A 13,970-nucleotide genomic window follows, 5' to 3' on the forward strand; every position below is an offset into this window, starting at 1 on the left:
CTCCGGCAAGGAGAGAACCACTGGATGACTCTGCATTTCTCTTGAATAAGCAAGAAGGCCTCAGTGAGGGAGCCACATCCATCTGCCACCAGATTCTAAATTTTAAAACCTCTTTCATTTAGTCAACCCTGGATTTCAATTCCCAGAATTCCTCAGCCCAACATCACTGTTGCTGGGAATTCTGGGAGTTGGTCCACATGTCTGGAGATAGACTTTCTGCTTAGGGAAAGTTTGTTTAAAGACTTTGGAAAATTCCGGGCTTGTATTCTGGGTTTTTTGTTTTGTTTTGTTTTGTTTTGCAATGCTAGCATTGCACCTCCACCAACATATTATTCTTTTATTTTCAGGTTATCCTAAAGGAAAAGGTCAAAGAACTCAATTTGCACGAGGTAAGCTGGTGTTTCGGTTGCTTAAACTACCATTGATTAAGATCTCAGCATTGCAGGCTAAACCGTACAGTAAATGATTGAGAGAAATAGATACATGTCTAGTCTAACAAGAAGGCCGGAGGGGGGGGGGGGTGACAGGATAGCAGTCTTCCAATATTTTGAAGGGATGCCCCAAAGACAAGGGGGCCAACCTGTTCTCCAAAGTGCCTGAAGGCAGGACAAGAAGCAACTGGATGGAAACTAACCAAGGAGAGAAGCAACCTAGAACTAAGGAGAAACTTCCTGACAGTGAGAACAATTAACCAGTGGAACAACCTGCCTTCAGAAGCGGTGAATGCTCCAACACTGGAAGTTTTTAAGAAGAGATTCAGCAACCATTTGTTTGGAATGATATAGGGTGTCCTGCTTGAACAGGGAGTTGGACTAGATAACCTCCAAGGTCCCTTCCAACCCTATTATTCTATGTTCTTGTTCTATTTTGTTATAAGTCAAGTTGCACCTCAGTTGTCACGTCCAAATCTTCATTGTAATTTAGCCTGCATTTGGAGTCCGTCTGTCTATCATGTAATCTATCTCTATCATTTATCTGTCTGTTTATCTCTCATCTATCATCTACCTAATCTATTTATATCTATCTATCTATCTATCTGTATATCTACCTACCTACCTACCTACCTACCTACCTACCTAATCTACCTACCATCAATATATCTACCTAACTTTTCCACCTACCTACCTCTACCTACCTACCTACCTACGTAGCTACCTACCTACATCCATCCATCCATCCATCCATCCATCCATCCATCCATCCATCTAATCTACTTACCATCAATATATCTACCTAACCTACCTACCTACATCTATCTACCTACATCTATCTATCTATCTATCTATCTATCCATCCATCTATCCATCCATCCATCCATCCATCCATCCATCCATCCATCCATCCATCCATCCAATCTACTTACCATCAATATATCTACCTAACCTACCTACCTATATCTATCTACCGATCTACCTACATCTGTCTGTCTGTCTGTCTGTCTGTCGGTCTGTCTGTCTGTCTATCTACCTATCTACCTACCTACCTACATCTATCTATCTATCTATCTATCTATCTATCTATCTATCTATCTATCTATCTATCTATCTATCTCTATCATGTCTCTCACCTCTCTGTCTATCATCTGTCTATCACGTCTGTCCTGTCTACCTGGCTGTCAAACGTAGGAACCCACCATCTTATTCCCCATAGCAAAACAATGGAGAATTCCTGCCCCCAAACCAGTCGGACTGGGTCTCCATCAAAGCAGGCTTTAATCCTAGTTTATGGGGAGATGTCGTCACCCAGCTGACCTTGGGTCACCTTGAAAAAGGAGGGTTTGATCTGGGGCGTACTCAGACAGGAAGCCCATGAGTAAAATCCAGAGTTGGAAACAAGATAGCGAGAAGTTGGAAAAAAAAACATTGTCCAATGACTTCTGGACGATACTCCTGGCCAAAACAACACAGTTCAACTACAGGCTGGTTTTCCGTTTTACTCCAACTCCGTAGCAATGCCCAGAAACACTTTTAAAAGTAGGATTACGAATTTGAGAAAATTCCCAGCCAGTTTAAAAATAAAAATAATTAAAAAACAACCATGAATAATTTTTCCTCAGAAGCTGGGGGGAAACCCTTGTACCTAAAATGTAATTTTAATGAGTTTTTCCAAGACTTTTCGATCATATGCCCGGTAGGTGTTTTCATTGTGCACAAAAAAGAAAGCAAGTTTCCGAAAAGAGATATCTTTTTATAGATGCAGGGAGAATTTCCTCCAAAGCCGGCTTACTGGAATTATTTATTATTTTTCCAGAAAATTCCTTTCGGCTATTTTATTAACATCCCTCATCCCTTCTTGTCCCATTTCTGTGCTTTTGACATGCCCTTGCAAACTCTGGTTGTCAGTGAAATCATAAAAAGACAAGATTGATTTTAAAAAGAAAACAAAGGGGGGAAAGGAAAGAAGAAAGAAAGAAAGAAAGAAGGAAAGAAAGAAAGAAAGAAAGAAAGAAAGAAAGAAAGAAAGAAAGAAAGGAAGGAAAGGAAAGGAGGGAAGAGAAGAGAAGGTAAGAAAGGAAGGAAAAGGAAAGAAAAAGAAAGAAAGAAAGAAAGAAGAAAGGAAAGGAGGGAAGAGAACAGAAGGTAAGAAAGGAAGGAAAAGGAAAGAAAAAGAAAGAAAGAAAGAAAGAAAGAAAGAAAGAAAGAAAGAAAGAAAGAAAGAAAGAAAGAAAGAAAAAGGTTGAATGAAGGAAAAGAAAGAAGGGAAGGGAAGAGAACGGAAGGTCAGGAAGGAAGGAAAGAAAAAGGAAAGAGAGAAAGAAAGAAAGAGAAAGAAAGAAAGAAAAAAAGGTTGAAGGAAGGAAAGGGAAGAAGGGAAGGTCAGGAAGGAAGGAAAAAGGAAAGAGAAAGAAAGAAAAAGAAAGAAAGAAAGAAAGAAAGAAAGAAAAAGAAAGAAAGAAAGAAAGAAAGAAAGGTTGAAGGAAGGAAAGGGAAGAAGGGAAGGTCAGGAAGGAAGGAAAGAAAAAGGAAAGAGAAAGAAAGAAAGAAAGAGAAAAGGTCAAAGGAAGGAAGGAGAAGGAAAAAAAAAACTGTCTCCTATTACAGGTAGTCCTCCTTACAAACACAATGGAGCTCAATATTTCTGCTGCTAAGCGAGACAGTTGTTAAGTGAGTCCTGCCCCATTTTACGACCTATATTGCCACAATAATTAAGCGAACCACTGCAGTTGCTTAGCGACATCGTTGTTCAATAAATCCGGCTTCCCCATTGACTTTGCTTGTGCGAAGGTCGCAAAGGTTCCTCACGTGACCCCCGGGGACACTGCGACCGTCACAAGTAGGAGTCAGTGGCCAAGCGTCCGGATTTTGATCCCCCTGACTGCAGGGATGCTGCAGCGGTCATAAAGTGTGAGTCATTTCAGGGCCGTTGGAATTTCGGTCATTAAACAAAACCGTTGTAAGTCGAGGACTACCTGTATCTTTGGATATTTCATGACTTCCCAACCTGGCCTATAAATCCTGAGATTTCTCATTCCGTTGAGAACCAGACCTGACCCTGCTTAGCTTCCACCTCAGACACAAGGCAGGCGTTTCTTGTTGCCGTGTTGGCCATCTTGTGATGTCCCCTCAGATGTCCCCATATATCTCCTCAAAATGGCTTTTAAAAAACGTTTCTTTTGCTTATTTTTTTTTTCCAGATCTGTGCGGTTTGTTTAGAAGAATTCAGACCCAAAGATGAACTGGGAATTTGTCCCTGCAAGCATGCGTTCCATAGAAAGTAAGTTCTGATCGGCTAGGATTTCCAAATCTGGCAACTTTTAAGACTTGTGGACTTCAACTCCCAGCATTCCTCAGTCAGCCATGCTCAGACAGTCAATCATTTCAGCCAGGGGTCTCCAAATTTGGCAACGTTTAAGACTTGTGGACTTCAACTCCCAGAATTCCCCAGCCAGCCGTGCTCAGGCTGTCAGTCATTTAAGGCAGGGGCCTCCAATTTGGCAACTTTTAAGACTTGTGGACTCCAACTCCCAGAATTCCCCAGCCAACATGTGACCACAGGGATGTTCAGAATTCGGGCACTGGCACGTATTTATGACAGTTGCAGTATCCCATGGTTGTGTGATCACTATTTGTAACCTTCCTGGGTGATTTCTGACAAGCAGAGTCAATGGGGGGGGGAGAGGGACACTGAATTCGCTTAACGACTGTATGATTCACTTAATGACTGCAGTGATTCGCTTAACTGTGGCCAAAAGGCCGTAAAATGGGGCAAAAGTCACTTAGCAACCTCTTTGCCTAACAATGAAAATGTGGGGCTCAATTTTCATCCTAAGTCAAGGACTATCTGTATTCCACCTTTATTATTTTTATAGTTAACTCAAGGTAATGAACCCATCCACATTAAACCCCCCCCCCAAATTATCCTGTGGTAAGATTGGCGGCCAATAAATTTAATAAGTAAATAAAATATCCAACATGACCCCACCTCCTTTTTTTTCCTGCAACCCGCCACGTTCAGATAACACTTGCCACGTTTTCCAGCGGACCCTTTTGTCCGTTCATCCCTCTTTCCTAAAGTGGCACGTTTAGGATAAAAATCTCTCTCTAATCTACCACCGAATGGCTTTGCTTGCGATTGCTCCCCATCCAGATTCCAAATTACAGGTAGTCCTCGACTTACAACGGTTCGTTTAGTGACCGTTCAGAGTTGCAACGGCCCTGGCAAAAAGCGACTGAGGGCCGTGTTTTAGATGCTGCGGCCGCGGCAGAATCCCCAGGGGTCACAGGATTCAAACTGACCCGCTGACTCGTATTTACGACGGTTGCAATGTGCCGGGTCCTCCTTTTGCGACCTTCTAACAAAGTCCCTTAAGCACCGGGTTGCTGACTTAACCGCGAGGATTTATTTAATGGAGTGTGGCAAGGAAGGTGGTAAAATGGGGCCGAATCGACTGGACGGATGCGGAAATATGGGGCTCTGTCGTGGTTGTAAGGCGAGGATTATCCGTAAAGCATTTCTCAATCTCTCTCTCTCTCTCTCTCTCACTCTCTCTCTTCTGACAGATGTCTCATTAAATGGTTGGAGGTCCGGAAAGTTTGCCCCCTGTGCAACATGGCAGTCCTGCAGCTGGCCCAGCTCCACAGCAAGCCGGATCACCCTGGACCCCCCCAGGAACCTCTGCCTGGGACGGCCAACCTCGTATAGCTCCCTCCTGGCTCCCCCCTTGTCCTCCCGAACGGACTCCAATTCCCGCAGAGACTTGTTACTCTCGGTCCCTGCTACTCACGGTCTCGGAGCATTTTCCCGGACCCCCTTTATCTCATGAAACACGCCCGGGATGCACCGAAGGGCAACAGATGCTCCAACGAGGGAAACATCAACAAGACGGAGCTTGCAAGGACGCAGGAACGCCGGCGAGGCTCCCGTTTTGTTTGTCTCTTAATTTTTTTTTTTTTTTCCCTTTTTTTTTTAATACATGCACTTTACCCAGGTCAGCTGCCGGGCTTGGATTCAAATCAGGCGGCCGACAAGAAAAAGAGAGAGAAAAAGACTCCAAAGATAAGGAGACTGCCCTGGGGAGCAAGCATCCATCTCCACAGAGAGGGGGGGGGGGAATTGTGGTTTTGGATTCCAGCAGTTGCGATGATCTTTTTTCAGCAAATTGCTTCGTGGGTCCCAGAGCCGAAATGCAGCAAGAGAATCCTCGCCGGAAGAGGAGACGGGATAGGAAACCATTCCGTGCAGTTTGTTGCAATTCCCGCCATCTCTGAATCGGTTAAAGGAATACCTTCAGAGGAACACGGTGTTGGTTAAAAACGAGAATGGGGAGGGTAGTCTGCCCTGAATTGTGACTTGTGGACGGGGGGCCGCATTGCCGGTCCATCCACGCCTCGGTGGAAAAGGGAAGGAAGTAAGGAAGAGGTTCTCGCCAACGTGGGCTACTCTAGGAAACCCGGAGGAACTGATGAGAATCCCCTTTAGCCGAAGTAAATTCTTTGGACTTTGCAGGGACGATGCGACAGGACGCAACCTTTGTCTCGTTCCCCTAATGTGAATCCTTTTCGAGCGGTTTGCCAGCACAGATCGGCGTCTGCCGGATTGGTGTGGATTTGATTTTCTTTTCCCAATGTAACGCGAGATCTATTTTGGGCCCCAGACTGCATGTTTTAACGGATTTTGCAAGAGTGAACAGGCAGATTTGGGTGGGAGGGTCTCACGAAGTCTAGAGCAATGGTGGTTAAAAAAATCTTTCCAGCTCAGCCTTAGGTTGCACACGCTGGTCAATCACGATGGAAAATAAATAAAAGGAGTGAAAGCCAGTGGAATTGTGAACACGCCCTTGTTGTGCCTGAAATCGGGCGATGTTGCTAAGGATTACGTTCCCCTCTTGGGCAAAAATCAGCCAGAACTTGTCAGATTTTAGCAAAACATTTTGTTCGAATTGGGTGAGCAAGAAGTTGGGGTGACTTCTTCCCGTCGCACTTATATCCCCCAATCTGGGGATTGCCTGGCGTGGGACTACAGCTCCCAAAATCCCCAGCCAGCCTGGCCCTTCTGAAACTGAGAATTCTGGGAACAGCAGCCCCCAAACATCTGGAGGGCAGCTTAGAATGACAAGCTACCGAAACATGGACGCTTCCTGTTCAAATTTTTTTTTTTTAATTTTCGCTCACAAAAATCTGGACTTCCATCCGACTTACGCACTTTTTTGTTCTTTTGTTAGAAGGAGGTCAGTCCAGACAAGACTGATGGAGAATTGACCTTAGCAAAATTGGACTTCTTGAAAATACCTGCGTGTGTTAGAATGAGCACGTTTCTAGACCTCATTGTCCCTGTGAAAATGTGGAGGCTGCTCCGTCAGGTGCATTTCATACAACCGAGGCAGGAAGCGACCTCTTTAGTTTGATCCCCTCTTTTTTTTGCAGGGAGGTGTTATTATTTGTCAATTGTTTCAAATTGTTCGGAGGACGCAAGCAGGGGCTCCTTATCCAGTATTGCAACCATCAGTGTAGTTTTTCTAATATTGGTATATAGACCATCGGCGTCCAACCTTGGCAGCTTTTAAGACCTGCGGACTTCAACTCCCAGAATTCCCCAACCAGCTATGGTGAGTGGGGAATTCTGGGAGTTGAAGTCCCCAAGTCTTCCTTGTTGCCGTGTTTGGACACCCTGACATAGACTGTTCCTTCAAGCCCACACATATAATAAGATAACTTCCTGATTTCTGGCAGAAATTTTGTGGTGCTGGCGATAACGGCTGAGGTTTACAGATTTCTTGAGAAGATCCAAGTTCAGTTGTACCCCCTTCTGTTTTTTTTCCTCCCCCCCATTATTTTGTAAATTGTGTGACTCTTGAGAGTTTATGAACCTTAGGGATCCGACCTGGATTCATAGACGCACTTGTACACTAATATATATATATGTGTGTATGTATGTACGTACATACGTACATACGTACATATACCATATATATGTGTGTATACACACATATACGTGTGTGTATGTATATATGTATATGTGTGTCTATATATATATATACACGTATATATACACACACATATATATATATAAATTCTGCAGCAGAATTTTTTTTTTAAAAGAAAAGGACAAAACAAGTCGCTGGGGTTTTATTTTATAAGCTCTATTTTTGTATATTTAATTGCTGTTTTAAAATTCTAATGCATCTTTTTTGCTAATCACACTCTTCTTAAAAAAAACAACAATGGGGCGGGGCGGGCGTTCGCATGTGATTTGACTTGAATTGTAAATAAAAAGCAAATTTTGGACATCATGCAGTTGCCGAATCTGTACAGCAAAGCCGCTTTGGATAATCCGCTAGGGATAATCTTCCTCCGGTTGTGGAAAAGAGAAGAGGTGGGAGGGTTGCTGCACGCGGATTTCCCGACCAAAACAAGGGTTTCCCAGATTTCCCAATTTAGTAACAATCGTATTGGGGGGGGGGGAAGAGGAGGGGAATTCTGCTCACAAACGTAGTAGTACCTCGGTCATTTTCCTAGCGTCATTCCCGCTTTATGGCAGCGTCGGCTTGTTGGCAAAACTGTCTCCAATGAAGGAGAATATCTGTGGCTCAGGATTGAAATGAGGGATGCTGGGTGCTCTCTGAGCTGGGTGGTTTCCTTGCAGACGTTTCATGACCCAACTAGGTAACATCATCAGTGCTAGAAGGGAGTGGGGTGTGCGGGGACGAGGAGGAGGACGACTGTGGAGTCCTTGGTGCTCTCTGAGCTGGGTGGTTTTCTTGCAGACGTCTCATGACCCAACTAGATAACATCATCAGTGCTAGAAGGGTGTGGGATTGAGAGGAGGAGGACTATGGGGTCTTTGGTGCGCTCTGAGTTGGGTGGTTTTCTTGCAGATGTTTCATGACCCAACTAGGGAACATCATCAGTGCTAGAAGGGAGAGAATTTGCAGGAAGGAGGCAGAAAAAGGTCGGAGTCCTTGGTGTGCTCTGAGCTTGCTTGTTTTCTTGCAGACGTCTCATGACCCAACTAGGTAACATCATCAGTGTCAGTAAGGAGTGCTGTTTGCTGTCGGTTTACATTAATGTGTACATAGACATTAACAACATCTATAGACTATGCAAAAGAGACAATCAACAAGTTCCAAAGTGAAAAAGACTCCAGCATCTCCCCACCAGCAATCAACACCCAGATCAGCATAGATTAACTCCAAGGTTAACTTCAGACCAACACAGTCATTAGTAAGCAGCCTAAGCAGAGAATCCCTAAGACTGCCCCCCCACACACACACAGAGACAGGCCAGACACTAGAATATAAACAGACAGCAAACTGCACTGATGAGGTTATCTAGTTGGGTGATGAAACGTCTTCAAGAAAACACGCAAGCTCAGAGAGCACCAAGGACCCCTCAAAGCTGTGTCCGTTTGGGTCGATCCGGGGCGTCTCCAGGGCTGATGCTCACGTATTTCGTGTCCTTGATGCAGTCCATCCACCTTTCCTTGGGTCTGCCATGAGGGGTCGCTGGCCATCGGGATCCAGATGCGTGGCTGTCTTTAACACCGGGTCTTCTTTACTGCGTAGAACAGTGGTTCTCAACCTTTTTAATGCCGCGACCCCCCAACCGGTCGTAAGTCGAGGACTACTCAACCGGTCGTTAAGTCGAGGACTACTCAACGGGTGCAGCACCGTTTGCAGAATGGGACTTTTGGCGGGCTCAGCAGGGCAGAGACAGCCTGGACAATTCCTATTGGCTTTTGAAAGCCAATAGAATTAGATTCTATTCAACAGAGTCTATTCTATTGGCTTTCAAAAGCCAATAGAATAAAAGGGAGTAGCACAGCTAAGGAAAAGGGGGGGGGGGGAAATGGCGGACTGCATTGTTTGGCGACCCCTGTGAAATGGTCGTTCGACCCCAAATGGGGTCCCGACCCACCGGTGGAGAACCACTGGCGTAGAATGTCTCTGTGCCATTCCTTCCCACATTTTTGCTACAATTGGCATGAGCCCTAATCGACGTCGGATATTGTCATTCATAGTCTGGTTGAATCGCCATCAGAGCGTTCGCATGTCCATTGCATGTTGTGCTGTCCCGCTCGCTCACACGCACATGTTAATGGTGGCTCAGTGGGCTTATTAATATTCCCCAGCAATTCCCTTTCCTCAAAAACCAAGAACTGTCCCAATTAAGTCCGGCCAAAAGCGGACCGAGGCTAGTCCACAGAGCAACGGCCCATGGGTCCACAAGGACCCTGAAAGTTTCCCAAATGAGATAAACCCACCAGGCAAAATGAAATCCACAACGTAAGAGGGTTCACGAGGAGGAAAGAAAAGTTCAGAGTTCACAAGGCACGGTCCAAGTCAAGGCACGGTGTCAATCCAAAGCAAGGCAAGCATCACAACAAGCAGAAAACACCCAGCTAGGAAATGAACACATTGTTCCCAGCATCGCCTCCGTCTGCCTGCTGTGCTAAAGAGCCAGCTTCTGGTGCAGCCCATCAAGAAGGGCGAGGCCTTCTCCTCCTGCGTAATCTGGCTGACCTTCTCTGCTCCGGCCTTTTCTCTGCCTGTTCTTGAATCAGGTGCAGCAGGCAGTTCCTCTTCCTCATCACTGGCCGGTGGCAGCTGCATGCCTTCCCTACCTGAAGCCTCAGGGCTGTCCTGCTGTGGCTGTGTTTGAGCCAAATCCCTCTCAGATGGCTGCTCGGAGCCATTCACCAACTCCCCTCCAGACGTTCCTGGAACCGGTTCATCCTCCTCTGAACTGACATCTGGAGAGGTATCTGGGGAAGCGTCCGAGGGAGTCATCACACATGTATGGCCTGCTCCTGCTTTGCCATTGCTGGCCAGCACTCCAATCCACAGTATCATAGCTGTACCTCGGTACTCATTGTTAATTGCTTCTGGGAGGCATGGTGAGTACCAAAAACAGTAAGCAACAAATCAATTTTTCCTAGAAGGAATAATATACAGTATTGGCCAAAATTGTGGAAACCTTTTGGGAAAAGTGTACAGTAGAAATGCCAGCTTTGATTAAGTTTCCACCCATTTTTCTTCTCATTTCTTTGTAACTGTAGCCTTGTTCACCTAATAATACTATTTTACATTGCTTTCTGGGCAACCAGTCAACTCTTTGCACCATGACTTTAATTTTATTACGTTTTACAAGCTCACTAAATAAAAGAACACAAAAAACCCCAGCCAACCTGATAGCAATCATATAACACACTGACAAATGTCCTCCTCTCAGCTTCAATACAAGACATCAATCACTGAATCCTACTGTGATCTGATTGGCTCATGGCCAAAACAAGATGACACCTGATTGGCTCTCTAAACACTCATGCTCATTGGCTACAATCAGATGAAGGAAAGCTACCTGATATCAATTTGAGCAAGTTGTGCTTCCTTTTTCTGGTTCTTTGGCTGTAACGTTTCATAGAATACAGTACAGATAAATGAACCAACTTTGTTGCATTATGTTCTTGATTAAATTATCTTTCCGTCGATATGTAATTTTATGGTACTACTCCAAAAATAAGTGGTGTTATTAGCCATCAAACCTCACAAATACACTTTTCCAAAAGGTTTCCACAATTTTGGCCACTGCTGTAGCGAGCCGCAAGGAAGCCAACAGCGACAAGTTGTAGCTTGTGCGTTAAGTACCAAACAAACAACGAGGACGGGACAAAATTTTTGTCTCAAAATGTGTTGAGTGCTAAATTCGATGAGTTTCAAAGCAGTTGAGTGCCAAGCATTTGGAATCAAGACTGTTTTTTATTTCCTTAACAATGTCTGCAGACCATCTCAACTGTAAGGCCAGGATAGAAAGCAATAAACTTGCAATAAGCAAGCAAAAACGACAACGTGGAATTCAGGCAGTCCTTGACCGACAAACACAGTTGAGCCCCAGGTTTCCACTGCTAAGCAAAGCTGTCGCTAAGTGAGTTTTGCCCCATTTTAAGACCTTTCTTGCCACCGTTAATTAAATCATTGCCATTGTTAAGTTAGTAACCCGGTTGTTAAGTGAATCCAGCTTTCCCATTGACTTTGTCAGAAGGGTCACAAATGCGGATCACGTGACTCCAGGCCACGGCGACCGTCGTAAATGTGAGTCAGCTGCCAAGCGTCTGAATTCTGATCAGGTGACCCAAGGGTCGTAAAAGTGAAAAACGGTCGCAAGTCACTTCTTTCCGTCCCGTTGTAACTTCGAACGGTCACTAAACAAACGGTTGTAAGACGAGCGTTACCTGTATGTTGTCCCAATCCAGCACATCGCTTTAATTCAGTAACCAGTTAAGCCCATGGTGTGAATCCTGCCAAAGCCAGCATCAAAAGCAGATGTCTTTTTTTTTATTAAAACTTTTTTTCTTTCCTTTTTATATTATTATAAATTTTGTTATTATTAACCCTGTATTCTGCTCTGGGAAGTGAAGGGAGGGGAGTTGGGGGTGGGAGGAGGGCAAGGGGGGGGTAAAGGTAGTATAGACAATGGTTGCTTATGAATTTATTATACTTTAAAAATTTTATTGTATTTTTATAATATTTGTATGTTAAAAAAGCAGATGTCTTTGATTTCGTTCCGTTTCCCTTCCCGGCTGGGGTTTTTCCGTATCCGTCCATTCCTTGCACAAGGGTGTTCCAAGTGCATTTACTTGGGGGGGGAAAAAAAACTTGCAAATACTTGCAAAAAAACCCAGAATTAACTGCAAAAGGAGGCTGGCGGTTGAAAGAACCTGGAAATCTTTCCAAGTCTGGAGCGAGGAGACAAGCCATGTTTATGCTCTCCCATCGCTGGAACACCTTGCTAGCGGAGTACTTTGTCCTTCTCCCGCACGTACCTTGCACAGAACTGTCGATCAGGCAAGTACAAAAGGTTTCCTACACCTCTCCCACACGCAGCCAAGGGCAATTCCTGGAACACAGGTGGTCCTCGACTTAGGGTTCCAATTCAGCCTAAATTTTCCCTTGCTGGGCAAGACAACCGTGTTGCCCCATTTTACGATTTTTCTTCCCACGGTTGCTAAGTGAATCGCTGCAGGTGTTGAGTTAGCAACACGCTTGTTAAAAGGAATCTGGCTTCTCCATTGACTTCGCTTCTCGGAAGGTCGCTGAAGGGGATCGTAGGACCCCGGGGCGGGGGGGGGACACTGCAACCGTCGTAAGTACATACCCAGCGTGCCAATATTGATCACATGACCCCCGGGATGTTGCGGCCGTTATAAACGTCAGTAGCCAAGCGTCCGAATTTTGATCAAGTGACCACGAGGATACTGCAACAGTCATAAGCATGAAAAACGGTCGTTAACTCGCTTTTTTTCAGTGCTGTAACTTTGAACGGTCACTAAACAGTCGTTAAGTCGAGGACTATGTGTTATCCATAATGCAGGTAGCGACAAAACTGGTTACCGATTGTGGCCTGGACAGGATTTCCAAGGAACGTCCTGTAAGCTGCTGGTACAGTCGCCTAGAGTTTTAAAACCGACCTTTGGGCCAACTAGTTTTGTAATACAGGTGGTCCTCAACTTATAACGGTTCATTTAGTGACGGTTCAAAGTTACAACGGCACCAAAGAAAATAACTTATGACCGTTTTTCACGCAACTTTTGCAACATCCTCGTGCTCACTTAATCAAAATTCGGACGCTTGGGCAACTGACTCATATTTACGACGGTCGCAGCATCCCGGGGTCACGTGATCCCCCTTTTGCGACCTTCGCTCACCAAAGCCGAGGGGGGGATTCACTTGATGACCCACACTTACGACCGTTGCAGCATTCCCCATAGGCAATTTACATTCGGATGCTTTGCAACCGACTCGTATTTACGACGGTCGCAGTGTCCCGGGGTCATGTGATCCCCTTTTTTTCGACCTTCTGACGAGCAAAGTCAAGGGGGAAAGCAGGTTCACTTAACAACCGTGTTACTAACTTAAGAACTGCGGTGATTCGCTTAACAACGCTGAGAAGAAAAGTCGTAAAATGGGGCAAAACTCACTTATCATCTGTCTCGCTTAGCGACAAATGTTGGGCTCCCCTTGTAGTCGTTAAGTCGAATACTTCTTTCGAATAATCTTTCTATTAATATTTGAACTATTTAAAATAAATGAAAGGGGGGGGGGTGTATTTAGGGACCAAGAACTCCTAGTCAAGGCTGTTGGGAAAGAACTAGCCTGCCCCCTACAGGCCATGGATGAAAAGTATTGAGATCCACAAGTGATGGAATCGCTTTAAGCCGCGCATAAACTTTACGTTGCTGTTCATTCTAGCACAGTGGTTCTCAACCTGTGGGTCGGGACCCCATTTGGGGTCGAACAACCATTTCACGGGGGTCGCCAAACAACGCAGTCCGCCATTTTTTTCCCCCTTTTCCTTAGCTGTGCTACTCCCTTTTATTCTATTGGCTTTTGAAAGCCAATAGAATAGACTCTCTTGAATAGAGTTTAATTCTATTGGCTTTCAAAAGCCAATAGGAATTGTCCAGACTGTCTCTGCCCTGCTGAGCCCGTCAAAAGCCCCATTCTGCAAACGGTGCTGCACCAGTTGAGTAGTCCT

General features: G+C 45.0%; 1 protein-coding gene across 5 annotated transcripts in view; it reads left to right on the top strand.

Annotated features, from left to right (window-relative positions):
- Window positions 1-7,729, top strand: part of RNF24 (ring finger protein 24) — a 58,185-nt gene extending 50,456 nt beyond the window's left edge. For all 5 annotated transcript variants that reach the window (XM_039368385.1, XM_039368382.1, XM_039368386.1 and 2 more), the window contains exons 4-6: window positions 348-389; window positions 3,635-3,714; window positions 5,001-7,729. In XM_039368385.1, coding sequence (XP_039224319.1) covers window positions 348-389; window positions 3,635-3,714; window positions 5,001-5,142 — 264 coding nt within the window. In that variant the 3' untranslated portion in view covers window positions 5,143-7,729. The remainder of the gene's footprint in view (window positions 1-347; window positions 390-3,634; window positions 3,715-5,000) is intronic.
- The last annotated feature ends 6,241 nt before the right edge of the window (window positions 7,730-13,970 follow it).

Source organism: Crotalus tigris, unplaced genomic scaffold (genome assembly GCF_016545835.1).
Source record: "Crotalus tigris isolate CLP2741 ecotype Arizona unplaced genomic scaffold, ASM1654583v1 scf7180000020772.518028, whole genome shotgun sequence".
NCBI lineage: Eukaryota > Metazoa > Chordata > Lepidosauria > Squamata > Viperidae > Crotalus > Crotalus tigris.